The sequence below is a fragment of the Tiliqua scincoides genome, chromosome 3 (genome assembly GCF_035046505.1).
Source record: "Tiliqua scincoides isolate rTilSci1 chromosome 3, rTilSci1.hap2, whole genome shotgun sequence".
NCBI classification, from domain to species: domain Eukaryota; kingdom Metazoa; phylum Chordata; class Lepidosauria; order Squamata; family Scincidae; genus Tiliqua; species Tiliqua scincoides.
Genome location: NC_089823.1, coordinates 135,973,124 through 135,990,318, shown reverse-complemented (window position 1 = coordinate 135,990,318; position 17,195 = coordinate 135,973,124). Strand labels below are relative to the sequence as shown.

General features: G+C 41.2%; 1 protein-coding gene across 1 annotated transcript in view; it reads right to left on the bottom strand.

Annotated features, from left to right (window-relative positions):
- LRMDA (leucine rich melanocyte differentiation associated) overlaps positions 1 to 17,195 on the bottom strand; it is a 923,478-nt gene that overhangs the window by 390,318 nt on the left and 515,965 nt on the right. The window contains exon 5 of the mRNA XM_066622155.1: positions 11,673 to 11,799. Coding sequence (XP_066478252.1) covers positions 11,673 to 11,799 — 127 coding nt within the window. The remainder of the gene's footprint in view (positions 1 to 11,672; positions 11,800 to 17,195) is intronic.

Here is a 17,195-nt window from a genome sequence, read left to right as displayed (position 1 = left end):
TTTTCTTGAGACCAGAAAATCAAGTCTCTGGGTCTTTTTCTCCCTTGCCACTTTTTCAGCCAACAAAGTAACTAATTCCAAGTCACTGTGCGCAAATCAGAATGACCATGCATCCTTGGAAAACTATTAAGTTAGCAGTAATGTAAAACAAACATTTCCTAACAACCTTATCAATTAATACTTTGAAGAGTTCTTTTGTATGTAGGGTTCATAATAAATACTATTAATTGGAATGAATTCTCTATTTTTTTTAATGCTACCCAATAGAAAATATGAATAATCCTAAACTCAGAAAATCAGAAAAACCAACAAAGTATCACCAGAAACAGGGAGGAGGGGAGCATTGTTTTGAGAAATCAAATCTTCCAGTGGGATAAATTCATCTACTACCTAAAGGCAGCCATCTTTTAGTGTCTTCCAACAACCATTAACTAGCACATTGTAACACTGTATAGCCAGCCATCTTCGGAGGAAGAAGGCTCCAAGTTATTTGAACCTGCCAAGAACTGTAGGCAGGGAGAAGATAATTACACACATGCTGGAATGTTGCCAAGGTTTTAGGATTAAACACCTATGACTCTAACATAAAAACAAAATGGGATTGTTAACAGCTACAAACGGCAATGACCCTGATTCCATGATTCACAGAAATAAAGCAGTAAGCCTAGCTCTTGACTGTTTTAGGGGTGACGCACATTCAGAATTTCCACATTCCATCTGAACTGACTGAGTTACACTCCTCTTCAGCTACAATATTTAATTCTAACAGTAGTTTAAAGCAAGGTTATTAATGCCTATGCTGGAAGGTAGGCATTTGTTGCCTATCTGGCTGGGTCACACATTATCTTCCTGATGAGGAAACATATTTTTATTCTCCCTTTGTGTATTAGGAATGCTGTATAAAAGAACAGACTTCTTTTGATTAGGAGCCACTGAAGCAGACAAGGTTTCAAGATACTATTTATTTTGATTATGCATCAGGCTATCAAATGCATTTCCATCTACATTGAAAAGTGTAACTATTAAGCACCTCTGAGCAGAGATGGGCACTAGACACCAAGTGACTCAAACTGAGTCATGAAAAACACTGTTTTTGGCAACTCAAGTTGACTCAAGTTACGAACGTCACTTACCAACTCAACTTGCGACTCGAGATCAGTGACTTGGAAAAGAATCATGAAATGAATAGACTCAAGTCCTGTGTGTGTGTGTGTGCGCGTGTGTGTGTGCGTGTGCGTGTGTGTGTGTGCTTGCTTTCTTTTTTGACTTTGTGGGCAGTCCAGAAGTTGGCCTTCAGACTGATGGCAGCAGCAGATGTGGAAGGAGGAGGGTGAGTGGTTCCAGGAAGCAGAGGCTGAGGAGATTGAGGGAATGAGGAAGGCTTAGGATTTTTTTCCCTTTTGGCTCAAGGACTTGACTTGTTTCTCAAAATGACTTGTGACTCAACTGGAAATGACTCAAAATTTCAAGTTGTGATGATGCGTGCTATGATTTGTGACTCAAGTCACTGGGTCTCTGACTTGTGACTACAGCACATCCCTGCCTCCGAGTGCAATTTCACAGAGGTCTTTATTGTTACTGTAAACCACTGCTTCCCATTTATTTTTTAGTGCTGAAACCCACTTTGTCCATCTTGGCAGCCATGTCACGCCCTAGAATGCCTTGTGGCTTCCAGATTACACCAGCAAGCAACTTGTAGTGGTTCGAGAGCTGGACTTAGACCTGGAAGATCCAGGTTCAAATCTCTGTTCAGTCATGAAGCTTCCTTGGTGACCTTGGGCCAGTCACTATCTCTCAGCCTCACCTCTCTTTCAGGGTTGTTGTGTGGGCAAAAGGAGGGAAGGAGCTATGTACACTGCCCTGAGCAACTTGGTGTAGAAAGGTGGTATAGAACTGTAAAAAAAATAAATATACTTACCAAAAATCAGGTTGCAACCCAGTTATGGACCTGGCCCAAATACCACCTCGGACCAGGTCTGCAACATGCCGGCCTTCGTGCAACATGCTCCCATACTTACCCAGCAGCACAGAGCCTCATGCAACCTTTCCCATGGCACTCCAAAGTTAAAAGTACTTCTGATTTTCCGAAAGAAAACTGCAAGTACTGTTAAAGGTGTTCCAGAAGCCTCAGACGGCTTTTAGAGCACTGCAAGGAAGGTCATGCTGGGCTTTGCCTGCCACCGGAACAGCTCTGGAGGTTGGACAGAGGTGGCGCATGCAGTGCTGCCACCCTCATAGGGTCCACAGACGCGGTGCCTGGGATTTCTGCCTCCCCAGCCCGCCACTGCTGCAACCCACAGTTTGAGAACCACTGCTGTAAGCTAATAGCGGGTGGTTACACATTTTTAAAAGTTAAACACAAGTTTACACATTACACAAGTTACACATTTTTAAAAGTACATAAATATGTTTTTGTTTCTCAATCACACACTCTTACAGCTCAGCTCCAAGGGTCAATTCACTTGTCACAGTTCTTGCACATGCAAGTGCTGTGATGTCAGGAGCCCGGTTTTTCTGAACCGGAGACATGAAGACTGTCAGGCTATGTACTGCCTTCCAGCTCTGGCCAAAAGAGGGAACTACAGGGAATTAAGTCAACTAATGACCAGCCAATAAGTCAGGATAGGTCTAGTGACACTCCCTGACGTCTATAAAAGCTCTAGGTCAGACTTGCTCACTGGTCTGAATATCTAGGACAACAATTTCCAATTGTAAATAATCCACAGGTATGCCACTGGGGCGAGGGTCATTTATTAGTAGGGCCATTGGAGGATGCAAGCCCCTTGCCAACAGTGTCGTGTGCAATGTCAATTGTCAATAAACTAATGATATGCCTTGACAATTTTAGCGCATTGTCACTGTGCCATGAGATGAAAAAGGCTGAAAATTGCTGATCTAGAATACCTACTGTTGCTAAGTACAGCCTGTATCCATGACCATTCTCTTCCTCTGCCTTCCTCTGGTACACATGCACACAAGGTATGGTGATTATACTTACTGGCTGGCAGGAACTTCATGCTGGCTAGTCCCCAGCACTCTCCCTCATCAGGCTTCCATTCACAACACTGGCAGTGTGGGTGACAATAGTAGGAAAGACAGAAAACCCAGGAGGGATAGCAGCTGCTCTCTTTTCCTTTTGTATACCAGTGTTGTTTTAAGTGTTCCAGATAGCTCATTTAAGTGGCAGAGATAAAAGCCAGAAGGCTCATACGCAGAAGTCAAACTTTCAAGATGTATATCAGTAACGAAGGACATAAAGAGCTGGAAAAATGTATATATTTATCTTAAGGTTCAGAACTGTATATTAAATTTTCTTTTAATGTTCTCAGGCCTACAAACTGATTTGCTGCTTACTGGAAAGGGCCCTTCTGTTTAATGCATTTTTTAACCGCAGTGTCCCAGATGCATCAGCCAGATTTATAAGTCATAAAACATCAGGAATTCTGAGTTAAGTGTGACATTCCCTTTCATAAACCCCCTCCCTTTTGTTGTGGTCCACTCTTGTGAAAGAAAAAGGGGGGAGGGTGGAAATAGTAGTAACTGTTTTCCAGACAACTTGCCTGAATGCCTTTAGCATTTTGCTCGTTTTACAAGGATCCTTCCAAGGGATGTCCCTGCAGCTTTATCCTCTAGCTTACTGAATTATGAAAGTGGGATATCTAAATATATAAAATTGGGTAGTATGGCCCATATGAGCACAGTTCTTCTAAGCAGCAGCAGAATGGCCAGCATATGCAGGAATTGTAGTTTTAGTAGTAGTTTGGGCTTCCTGCCCCCTTAAGAAAACAATTCAAAAATGTGGTCCAAAACCCACCAGTGGTGGGTGAACTTTTTGGTGGTTCACGAAACTGACAGGGCAGATTAGGCTCTGTGCATCAAGGGTTAAACAAGCTGCTACTTGGGGGGGGGGGAGGCCTGCTGCCCAATCACCATTATTTCCACACCCCTTGGCATTTATAAATAAGCAGCACCACTAGGGTCTCTAAAAAGTTTGAGAACCAGTGGGGTAGTCCATTCTACCACTTTGACATTTCATCAAGTCACTCCACTGAATGTGTGGACCAGCCCTGACCCAGTGCCTTTTAAAAACAACAACAACAACAACAAAAACCAAACAAGTAGATAATTATAATTATACCAAATCATGTTCCCTATTTTCATAAAAGTGAGTGAGTCAGTGAGAGAGAGAGAGAGAGAGAGAGAGAGAGAGAGAGAGAGAGAGAAGATGTGCTAGGCTTTACTGCAGACACTTGAACGAATTAATAAATGTATTTCTCAAGACCAACAATTATAACAAATCACCAAACAATAAAGGGATGGGATTTCAAAAATCCTAAAATCATGTATCATAGGTCACAAACAATATGTTTTGCTACACATTTTTTTGTGTGCTTGCTGCAAATTTGGTAAAGGAAGCATCTTTATCAACATCCTTATCCCAAAACCAAAAAATACTGTTTACTGATCAAAAAACATTTTTTTAAAGATGCTAAAATACTTAATTTTTACAATTTTTTAGACAAGCCATAGTAATAAATAAGTAACTCCTCCACAGTCTTCCTACGCAGATTCTTAAACTAAACAGAGTTTTCCTCTATCATCCAAGCACCACTGTGCTTGTCATCTGTTGAAAATATATAATAAGTTATCTTTCGGGAACTCCCTCAAAGTACACCTTGGTCCGGCTTAAAACCAAAGTTTGGAGTCAGGATGAGAACAGACCTTTTGATACTTTAGAGCAGAAAGTCCACCAAATATTCCATAAATACATTTATTAAAAGTGTCATTCACATCAGTCAGTTCACAGAACTGCCTTCTTCCACAATGAGGCAATTTTGTCATCACTCCACACACACACACCAATGTGGCCTTCAGGGAGTCTAACGCAAAATCATCTCTCTTGCCGAAGGGTGTTTCTCCCCAAACTAAATACAATTCTTTGTCTGGTTGCCAGAAAGCCAAAAACAAATGTGCTGAATCTTCTTCATGAGGCCAAACTCTGCAAGAATTGTTTTATGGGGTGAATTTACTACATATATGGAAAAAATCTGTACTTGAAGAGTATCAGGTAGCTGATGTGAGATTGTTTCAAAAATGATCTAGCTAGAGATCCAGATCTCACTGAGCAGTAAACCTGAGCATGGGCTGAACTTCTTCAGACTGCAGAATTGAAAATACTGAATGTTCCCCCAGACTGCTACTACCAAACCTCCCTCCATGTAGAAAATAGATATCAGAGAGAAGGGTTCTAGCCTTGCCTTTCCCTGGCTTGTTAGTTTTCTATGTACATATTTCTGCAGGGGGGAGGAGTATTTCATAATGTGAACCCCTCCACAAGCGGTCTGTAGTGGTAACACCCAGACATAAGTTTATTTCCTCAGTGAAAACTAAGCCAGATGGTTATACCAGTTTCCATATTATAAGAATAAAGATCTTCTTCACAGTTTGTTTCACTAATATAAACATGGATCGCAATCACAAAAATATGGAGCATGCTTGGCCCTCATTTCTGTCAATGGGATGTACATACATTTGACTTTCTTCTCTGCATTGAAGCCATAGGCTCTTGCTCATTAAAATAGTACAAAATTTAGACACGTTAGTAGTGATTCAATAAATTCATTAATGCCCAGTTAAGCCTGAATGCTTAAAGGCCCTACAGATTAAATATAAAACAGCAACATTCAAATAATGTCCATGGTTCACTGTAAACACAAAAGATGTACCAAATTGGATGTCGCTTTCTTGCTCTTTTGGTCCTCCATGCACTCCCCCCCTCCCAACTGAACATCTGAGTCCTTCCGGTACTACTGTACAAGCTTTGAACAGAATAAGGGCACAGCTCTAAATAATTATGTCAAAGAAATGACAACTGTGCTCTTTGCAGGAGTAGGGATGAATAATTACAAGGCTGGGACATAATTAAGCAATTTTGGCTGTCGTATTCTTAGGCTGTCATTTTGATGTGAAGAGCTGTCAGGCCCAGCAACATGCTTTGCACTGGACAGGCATCTTCCACTTTGATCTACACTTATGCCAGCGAAATGAGGTCATGGTTTGGTCAATAAATGAAGGTTCCTTGTCTGGCACGATGCCCCTTGCCCAGCCAGGCTTACAAGATTTTTATTTTTTAAAAATCAAGCATGAGACTATGTTCAATATTTTGACAACTCTAAATATAAACATCACTGGGTAATGAAGTTCAGCTCGCTTTACATGGCGAGACAGAACAGAGCGTCGCAATGTTAAGCTGTTTTCTAATGAATGACTGTATCTTCCCTGGAACGACAGTCCCATCACAAACAGACTTTAAGCAACAAAAGATGAAATGAAGCAAAGCAGAAGAAAGCAGTATTCTGTTAAGAAAAATAAAAACGAGACGAAGGCAGGGAGTTAGATAAAATTAAATATTTATGATTTCATGAAGATTGGTGATTGCTAGCTACTTTTGCATTTGAGTAAACATAAGCTGGCTGGATGAAAATATCCTGCCTTGAGTCTCATTTCATGTGTTGTTTTCAGAAGATAACTTGCTCTCTAAAGATTTTTATGTCAAGCATGAGATGAAAGCAATTCCCATGTAACTCTCCCCCCCCATCGTCCATTGTTTTCTTCTGCTGAATAAGCTGTTCATTTCCAATTTTTCACTACAGAAAAAAAAGTTAACCTTAAATGTAGATTTCACTTTAGAAAATAGGTCTAATGCCGGCGGTACAGTTCAAATGAAAGTAATTCCATTGAGGACCACTGATGTTCTCAACAACTTCCCTTTCCCCTTGGTGACCACAGTGTGCATATCCTTTTATGTGTCTGCACATACACACAGACAAAAGTTGCAATGCATATGTTGTGGGCAACGTGAGTTCATTTGCAAATGTCCATAAGCAAATAGTGAACTTGCACTATTTTTTCACAAATTTGCGGCATCATGTGAAATCTTGGAAAATATACACAAACTGGAATGCCATGCATTGCCCTGTCAGCACGCATAGTTTCTAAGTGGTGCTGGAGAAGGTGGACAATTGGAAAGTGTCAGTTGGTATTGGCCAGTCAATTTATTGCTTGGGAATTATGCATGCTGCCCAACAGAGCTGTAACGAACTGCCCCGGAGCCTGTCGTGACATCACTTCCGGGTTCTCCCTGGAGGAGAGGGTGCTCATTGTGGCCACTTCACAGGCCCTGTTCCTTCTCTGTGGAGTCTGGGAGCAACCAAAGAAGAAGGAACAGGGTGCATGAAGCCACCAGTACCTCCTCCATAACTAGGGTGAAGCTGGGGCAATCATGGGCCCCTGCTTGGTGGAGTGCCAGAGGAAGGTGCCCCTTAGGCTCTGCCCCAATTACAGCTCTGCTGCCCAAGCGATGGACGACATTGACAAAGAGGCTGTGCGTATTAACTGTACAAAATGTACACTCAGTTCACATTCCCTGCTGATCATCCATTGACAACGATGATAAATTTTTGCTGAGAAACAAGTTCACAAAGTTATGTATATAGCATAATACATGTTTACATAACTGAGGGCACAATCCTAACCCCTTATGTCAGGGCTTGCGAGCACTGACATAAGGGCAATGCAGCTCTGAGGTAAGGGAACAAACATTCCCTGACTTTGAGGAGACCTCCATGAGTGACACCCAACTGCAGGATGCAACAAACGTCCCATTGGCACCACTATGCCAGTGCTGGAAAGCACTGACATCAGGGGTTAGGATTGCACCCTAAATTGTTCCCTTTTCCAAAGGGGCTCATCTTAAAAAGAGAGACACGAAAGAGACACCAGCACACAGCCACTGGAAAGGATAAATAAAGAAGTTGCTCTCTCCGGCTAAATGTAAGAAACGTCCCACTTCAAAAGTACCTCTTTGCCAACTGGCAGTTTTGTGCATACTGTCTAGGCTATGTGCAAAATCACTTCTTGATGCTCTCAATGCATACACATATGCCAAACCTTCATGTGTTCAAGCTACCAGTGCTTATGTGAATTCACCAGTCATTTCACAATAACCCAGTGTATACACATGAATGTGCTAAATTCAGCACTATGCTGCTGCACAACCATGACAGGATGAACTTTGGCTCCACTCAACTACCATCTGATGCTGAATAACCATGATACAAATATACAGAATGTAAAGTCCTACTTCTCCATGTGGTGGTTAATCTCACTGACTCATGAAATTGAATGTTTCTCCATCAAACAAAACAAAAAACACCACCTCTCTGCACACAGAAAACTAGCAGGTGAAGCTAGAAACCTTCTCTTTGACCTGGTTTCTACATGTTGGGAATTTGTATAGAGGAGCATTCAATCATGTGAAATCCCCACCTGCAATTGGAAGTAGTGCAATTCAGATACATGTCTACATCTCTGAAAACCAGGCCACACTATGTACCCTCGGAAATCCTTCTGTGCCCGTGGAAGGGGAGAGGCAGAAAACATAATACTGGGGAAAGCTAGCAAAGGCAAAGTTACAATGTATATGTATGTGGCTCTTCACACAGGATGCTCAGAAGTACAAAGGAAGGTGGTCTGAAAGAAAGAGAGCAGAAAGTTGGGCTTGTTGAGCAGATCAGATGGGACTGTTTGGCTGGCCACAGAACAGCAAGGCCAGGGTTGATTTGGTGGGAAGGGGGACCACTTCTTAGTACTGCTCATTGCCACGATATCTGGATCTCAAATACCAAACCAGAAGCTAGTTAACTCAAGGAGTACCCCTTTATCTGCAGGTGCTCTGTTCGAACTTCCCCCCCCATGGATAGAGGGGATGCCCTTTATAAAGGTAAGGAGGGTAAGGAAAACGCCAAAAATAGCTGTGCTGCACAGCAAAACTACTGTGTTTTCCAAGCCTTCCAAGCTGCCTGCAGCCTCTTCCTGGTCACGCCAAGGTTCCTCCCTCCCATTGAATCGCAATGCATTCTCATCCTGGTTGTGATACATTCTGGGGCAACACTGGAGGAACCAGGAAGAGGCTCAGAAAGCTTGCAAGGCTGCATGTAGCCCTGAAAACACAAGAATTTTTCTGCACAGAGATAGGAACAGCTATTTTTCTCATTTTCCTTTACTTCCCCAACCTCTTTAAAGAGTGCCCCCAGTATCCTCCAGATCTGCGGATAATTGAAACCACGGACATCAGAACCGCAGATACCAGGGCCTGCCTGTTTTTGATAGCTTAGTGAAAGTAGAGTTCAATATCCATAGCTTGAAGAAGCAACAAACAGTAAAGCAGTACACGGGCTATGGCAGGTGGTGGGCTCAGTAGAAATCAATTTGTTACATGGTCCTGAAGCCACCCCTGTAATGAGTTTTTGTACAATTAAAAACTTCATTGTGTCAACTGTTTATACTGTGTTCATGAGAACTTGTGCATATAGATTTTGTGTACTAAGTTCATGTTAATAGATTCAAACACTCTCTGCCGTTCCTTAGGATAAACCAGTATATGAATAACATATAATAAAGTATAGTGATAATAATCCTATTGCACACCAAGAGGCATTTGCTCATGGTATCCAAAATGTTTACAAAAGGGGATATATTATGCAAGCAAGACTTAGCAATTCTGTAACAAGCAATTTTAGAAAGGGATATCACAATGTTAAATTTGTACCTTGTGCTAAAAGGATTGGGGAAATAAGTATATGTTTTCAAGTAAGGTTTAGTGGATAGCTAATTCAAAAATTATACATCTTGGAATATAGAACCAAATTACTAGAACAAAACATCAGGGCTTCAAGCTATCTTTGTGAATCACAACACTTTGCTTAAGAAGATGGATAAATGGCCAGAAAGTACAAAATTACAGCCAAATAAACTAACAACAGTTTAGCAAAAAGCCACTTCATCCCTTGATTGGGCAAAGATCCACTACCATTTCCAAAAATATAACTGTCGGCAATATTAGAGTAACATTCAGGAATATGCAGGTATTTATAAATTCTGAGCAGATAGAGTATGAGAACGGTTACAAAAGGAGACAGAACAAACATAACATCCTTTGCACGTTCAACTCTTGCATTTAACAAAGGAGGAAGCCTTTCACAAGTGCTTCAAAGCAAATGATTTCATTTATTACAGAACGCATTGTAAGAGCTGAAATAGCTAAAAGCGCTAGTAAACAATATGTCAAACCAATCCCCAAATACGAACTGTTAAAACTTTAATAGTTATAAAATGAGTCACTCTGAATTAATTTGCTTTCTGTTGCAAACGCACAGCTGATAATGAATGCATCTAGCTACAGTTCCATGCCCCCAACTAGAGTGTAGTTCCGTAACTGCTATGCTGCTGTTTAGGATGACTGGAAATCTGCAATAAATTATTAACCACATATATTAAAAAATAAAGCAGCATGTTGAGAGTTGCTAGATGGAAAACATGAATTGAGTTTTAGATAGCTAATGTTTCCAAGAGATGTTTAGATTTCTGAAAAAAGCACTAATCTATGTAGAATGTTGTTATATTCCACTAGTGCAGAGGTGTCCAAAGATTTTGGCAAGAGGGCTACATCATCTCTCTGACACTGTGTCGGGGGCCAGGGAAAGAAAGAATTAATTTACATTTAAAATTTGAATAAATTTACCTAAGTTTACATAAATGAATATATTAAAGATGAACTTATATGAATGAATGAAAGTCTTGCAATAGCTCAAGGTCTATAAAAGGCCTTGCACAAAGCAAGGCTGGCCTTTCCTTTGCTGCCACTACTGCATCACAGACATGAAACAGCAAGCAGTGGAGGAAGCCCTCATCCCACAGCTCACGCAAAGAGGTCAAACAGTTGCCTTCATGCTGAGAGCAGTTGTGTCGGGCCAGTGCGGGCTGCAACAAATCTCTGGAGGGCCAGAGGCTCACTGGAGACTGGGAGCTCCCTGAGGGCCGCATTGAGAGGCCTCGAGGGCCGCATGTGGCCCCAGGGCCGGGGTTTGGGCACCCCTGCATTAGTGGAAGGGTGGTGCAGGAGAATAATTTCCTTTGAGTAAGCAATACAGAGTTTGCCCAGTCTGGGGACAACGGGTGCCTGAACACTTTCCTCTGAATTGTACTCTTGAGTCCTGCTCCAACATCGGCCTCACTACAGTACATTTGGCACAATCCAAGGGCACCCCTCCCACAAATATTATCCTGCACGTCAAAATCCATACTCATAAGAACCCAGCTTTCCATTGTATTGCAACCATTCTGTCCAATTAGAAGACCACTAAACTAAAAGGTCAAGAGACACAATAAGTGCGAACAACTGAGATCTGAATTGATGTACAGTATGAATCCTACAATATATACAGTATGTTAAAGACATTGCCTTTTTTCTGCAAAGCATCACAAACGCCAATCCAATTTCTTAGGTGAATAACAAGTACCTCAATCCTATGCATGTTGACTCAGAAGTAAGTTGCATTAGATTCATGGAGCTTAAAGAAAGTGTGTATAGAACTGCGGCCTAACATTTGACCTTTAGGACATCATCAGTAGTACAACAACAAGGCTTAAAAAAGCAAATTCTGATTTCAGCACACTTGGGAAATACTAACACTTTTCTCTGTCACCTAATGTCAATATAGTCAGGAAGAATGCTTTACAAAAACCTAAGAGCACTCTTCAGAATGACGACAATGACAAGATTCTAGAACTGCAATTTCAAGTAGCCACAAACATACTTTTCAGTCCCTTACCTTAGCATCCATAGGCTTCACCACTTTCATAAAGGCACCCCTCAAAATGGCTTCCTTGTGTTCACTTCTGCTAACTTTCCGAGAATCCAGAAACTTCAGGTTGGTTAACTTGTGCAAAACAAAATACCTGGTTCAAAAGTAAAACAAAATGTTACATTTCAACTGATCTGACAACACAATGTTCTCCATTCAAAGAGACTTGAAACAAATATACAAGGACTTGAAACAAACATTCAGAGACACAAACCAGAAATTTGACAGAAATAATTAACCCTTTATTCCCCTACAACTGTGCTCTTAGTCTGCTTAATTCTATCGAAACAGCTTGCACAGGTTCACAACTGTAGCCCACATCTCATTTTAGGACATATTATACAATTTACTTGAGATTCAGCCTAAAGAGTTTTTGATGTGGAATTCCTATACTATTAATTCTGCATATGTCTTGGTCATAACTTCCATTGCAGTCCTAGTTCAGTTTTCATCCCTATAAATGACAGAGAAGAAAGGACTCTAAAGTAGTGGTTGATCACATAACAGATGTTACTTCAAAGGAAAGCATATAGAGGGGAGTGCAGGATCACACCCACTTGTGTCCCCTGTCTCCATCCCCCAGGGATGGGTAAATCCAATGTGGCCTGACTCAAGTCAATGGACTTACGTGAATTCAACTACACATGATCAGCAAATAAACAAACAAAAGCAAAGAGAAAAACAGCAGTTTAAACTGTGAAGACTTATTAGGCACTTACTAATTATGTGCCTGAGAGTGAGCCTGAGATCAGAGAATGAAGCTGCTGTTCCCTCAGTCCACAGCTGACTCTTAAGTTTTTAATTGGCGTTTCTGTGCGAACCCACGAAAGTGGTTAAGATTCAGCAGATGCTGCTGCCACCAAAATTGCTCCCTTCCCAGGTCTATTATTCCCTCTTCCCCACCACTGTTGCCTCCTTGGTCCAAGACCCCCCGCCCATGTCCCTCCAATTCCTTGTACTCAGTTAGCAATGCCAGTGGGCATCACTGGTCCACTGGCACACAGATCAGGCTACCTGAGGCAGTGGATGGGCCACATGCTTTGGCATGTTGCATTTGGAACAGCTGGAAAGTGCATTTGAGCTGTAATATGATGCATTAACAGAAAAATGTTTTGCATCCTGCAGGTATTATTATTATTATTTATTATTAACAGTATTTATATACCGCTTTTCAACAAAAAGTTCACAAAGCGGTTTACAGAGAAAAATCAAATAACTAATGGCTCCCTGTCCCAATAGGGCTCACAATCTAAAAAGATGCAAAAGAACACCAGCAGGCAGCCACTAGAAAAGACACTGCTGGGGTGAGGAGGGCCAGTTACTCTCCCCCTGCTAAAAAAGAGGAGCACCCACTTGAAAAAGTGCCTCTTACTCTGTTAGCAGAGGTACAGGGGACTAATGATACGTAAGGCACTAATGTAGTTGCTAACCGAAATACTGTGTTCCAGTATTTGGTCACCCATACTTAAGGACTTCAAAGTGAACAAGTAAGCTGATAAACAACCTTATTCTATTTTGCCTAGAAAATGAGGGCAGATAAGATAGCACATAATATATATTATATATCAAAAGAGGTAATATGGTCCAGTAATACAGTACAGGAAGTAATTAAATCATCGACAGCTTAGAGTATATAGACTAATGGCCAAAAATTGGCCACTAGAAACACAGATAAGAAATTTGAAGAGTTGTGTGTATTTTCCAACTCAAGTAGCAGAATCTTATGTCTGACAACTCAGAACTAAATACTATTGAGTTCAATGGCACTAACTTCCAGGTAAGCACAGTAGTAGCTCCCAAGCTGTGAGCCATGGCTCCCAGTGAACCACAGACACCAATCAGAGGAGCCACGGAATTCTTGCAAAAAACCCGCTGCCCTATACAATGTATAGGATCGTAGCCCTAATAGGAAGCCACGGACAGAGACCCAGTAGGTCAAGGGAGCTGCTAGTTGAAAGTTTGGGAACCACTGGTGTACAGGATTAGTGTTAATTGTGGGTGCCTAGGCCTTTACTTCAAGACTGCTTTTGCTAAAATTATGAAAGATATTTCATGATTTAAGATCTAGTGCTTCAATTATGATCATGAGGACTTTTTTCTATATATTTTGTTAAGAGAGAGAGAGAGAGAGAGAGAGAGAGAGAGCACTGCATAGTGTAGACCAGCCATTTTCAACCACTGTGCCATGGCACACTAACAAGGTATTAAAATTGTCAAGGCACATCATCAGTTTTTTGACAATGGACAGGGCACACCATGCTATTTGTGGAGGGCTCACATCCCCCAATGGCCCTGTTAATAAATGACTCTCCCCCAAACTCCCATGGCACACTAGCAGACCATTCACGGCACACCAGTGTGCCATGAGACAAAAAAGGTTGAAAATCACTGGTGTAGACTGGAGAGATAGACCCTGAGCAATCTTCTCTTGTTCTCAGCATTTGCCTGACTGCTGTTATTGGTGACCTTGGAAATTATCCAAAAACTTATCAAGTAGGAATGCTGAGGTAGCTTTTTCTTCCACTGTAGCTTCTGGTTTGGTTTGTTTACAAGAGTAATGTGGAGTTATTTGCACCATGATTTGATTATTTCCACGGAACACGCTGGTTTTGCTGCACTGCTTATGTTGGGATGGCATATATTGATCTTTGGGTATCTGGGTGCTTTTTCTTGCAAGGGCAACTGAATTAAAGGTGAGGTTTATACTACCATTAAGGGAAACACACACTTTGGTCTGGGGAACATACTAGATTCAGAGCTGCTTTTGGATCCCTCGCCAGCAGTTTGGCAAGAAAGCTGGAACTTGGCTAGCCAAACACTCACACACAGCTTTATTCACTAAAAGCTGACAGAGCATGGCACAGCATGGCATGAATCAATGCTTAGAAGAACAGCCCGGGAAGGTGATAATATCAACTCATCTCAAGCACTTGCTATTTACAGCCCGCCACCCAGATATGAAACAGACTTCGTGGAGTCAGGGAGAGGAAGTGCCAGATCCTTTCCTGGCAGGAAACAGAAAGGTGATTGATAATACTTCCCACAAATGCCAAGTTTATATAGACCATCATTCTAGTAATCAGACTGTGTCCCTGTGGCACGTAGAAGAGCCTATTGAACATGTCCAGGAGTATGAGGGGAGAAATTGTTTAGGTTGAAATATAACGGATTGCCCTCAAACATGTCTGGACTCACTGGATTAAGCTGTCTCGGGGAGGTTGTGAAATCCCCCTTCCTTAGAATCTTTCAGGAAAAGGCTGAGCAGGCAGGCCTTTTTTATTTTTTAAAGATACAAATTCTCTGACTGAACTAGATAAGTCACTGGGTATCTTCCAAATCACCCACAGTTGCAGGAGTAACAGAGGTTACGCTTTTATTAATTGTTTACTCTTTCAACAACCAGACCAAAAAAAGCCAGCCAGCTACATCTGAAACAGTGGCAGCCTTGCAAATTCTTAACAAATTAGAATACGTCCAATCACACACATTAAAAATCCATTGACAACCTGAATGCAAACCCTCAGCCAAAGTACTTCTGTGGAAGAATGATAGTGGTAAAAATAAGAGGGCTCTGTATGAAACATTGCATGTCTTGAGACAGACAATTTGTTAAGCTTAGCTGGATGACAGGGGATATTGAAATACTCTTGCACACACCTCCAACTTCCCTGGCTACCCTTTGAGCCCTCTGTGAGACACTGATGGCCCTTATCTTTCAGTGGAAGAAAATACTTCCATCTTGTATTACTGGCAGAAAGGCTCAGAGGACAAGGGGTTCTTTCAAACAGTGACATGAACAGAAGGAAGCAATATGTCAAGAGTAAAGCTCCGGAGCAGTAAAGACACCCAACTAAGTGCAGGGTGAGAAAAGATTAATACTCAGGTGCAGAAAGCATCACTATTAGAAAATCAGCAAATGTTTAATGATGGAGTGAAAGATGCCATCATGAAGCAGGCAGCCACAGAAAGGGCAACAGATTTAGGTGGTGTCGTCATCTCTCTGCCAGCTTTGAACCAAAGCCCTAAACTTCTGTTTTGCACAACCCTGCTAAAGTCAGTCTAATTTTGTTGCAAAATGGTTTCCGCAGGAAAGGTATCTCCTGTTTTAACTTTCTAGAATTTGTTTCTTAAAGAAAGGGAAGAAGAAACTCCCTCACTATGAGAAGGAGGGGATTAAAGCCATATGTATCACATGACAAATCTTCCCCCAAACATCCTGGCAGTGCAGATGTTATATAGCAGAGGATGATGAACTATAAAAGGCAATCTGAAGCAGGCTTTAAAAGCAACCCTGTCATCAGTGCTGAAGCACTGCTATAATGATGACTTTTTGAAGAACAGTTGGATTAAATCACAACTGCACAAATTCCTTTTGTCAAAGGGAGGAATGAAGCACATACATACAAAGGCACACCCTTAATGGCTCCATGGTGAACTATATCTGCTGTTAGGTCCACACTTCTGTTTGACCTACGCTGCATCACACTCTTCCTTTTTCTATTCAAGTTATATGAACTACCAGTATTCCAGATATCCAGATGTTCCTGTATCATATCACATACACCATCACATATGCTTGGATCATTAAATGAGGATGCACATTGAGTGCTCTGACATTCAGAGATAAAGATGGCAAGAACAAGCAGGGCCTTTTCAGTCATGGCCCCTTGCCAATTAAATATGGTGCCTAGGGTGACTTGTTTATTTGTGGTTTAAAAAAAGGTGGCAAACCATTTTGTTTATTTCATAAAGCTTTCAGGGTGTCTGAGTCATGCCTAACATTATATTATCATGATGAATATTTTCATTTTACAAAACCGTTTACATTCTTTGTTAATTGAATTGCTACTACTGCTTTTACTTTTTATCAATTTCACTGCTTTTTATTTCTTTCGTTCTATTGTAGACGCATGGAGGGTCTATCTGAGCCATACTGGTGGCAGTGCATTTGAAAAATGCATAAATACTCGTAAAATATTCCAAGCTATGAGGAGTTTTGAACTTCTGCACATTGCACAGAACAGGCAGGACCTTCCACCACCTAGAACCAGACAAAAGCATACAAGAAAAGGGGGGGGGGAAATTTGGTAGATAGGTATGCTACAAAACAGTTTAACCTAATGGGTAATCATGTACATCATCTGGGAATATCTGTGCCTATGTATGAATGAAATAAAAAAATTTTCGACATAATAAAAGAAGTACCTTATTAAAATAAGCAGCAAATCCCCATTTGCTCTAAAAGCAACATACGTTTAGTATAAAATACAGAACAGGATTGCTAAAGCACAGCACAAACATGATATAATATAAATTCAAGTCTTGTAAATTTAATCCAGGGTTATTTATTGCTGCAGATCTCTTTACTGTGATGCATGGCTTAGTTACGAAGGTTATCAGAGCAGTATCCTAAAGTTGCATAGTACATAAAACATCCCAGTTAACAATGCAAGGAGGTTAACTCCCAAAGATAACCTACTATCAGAGGGT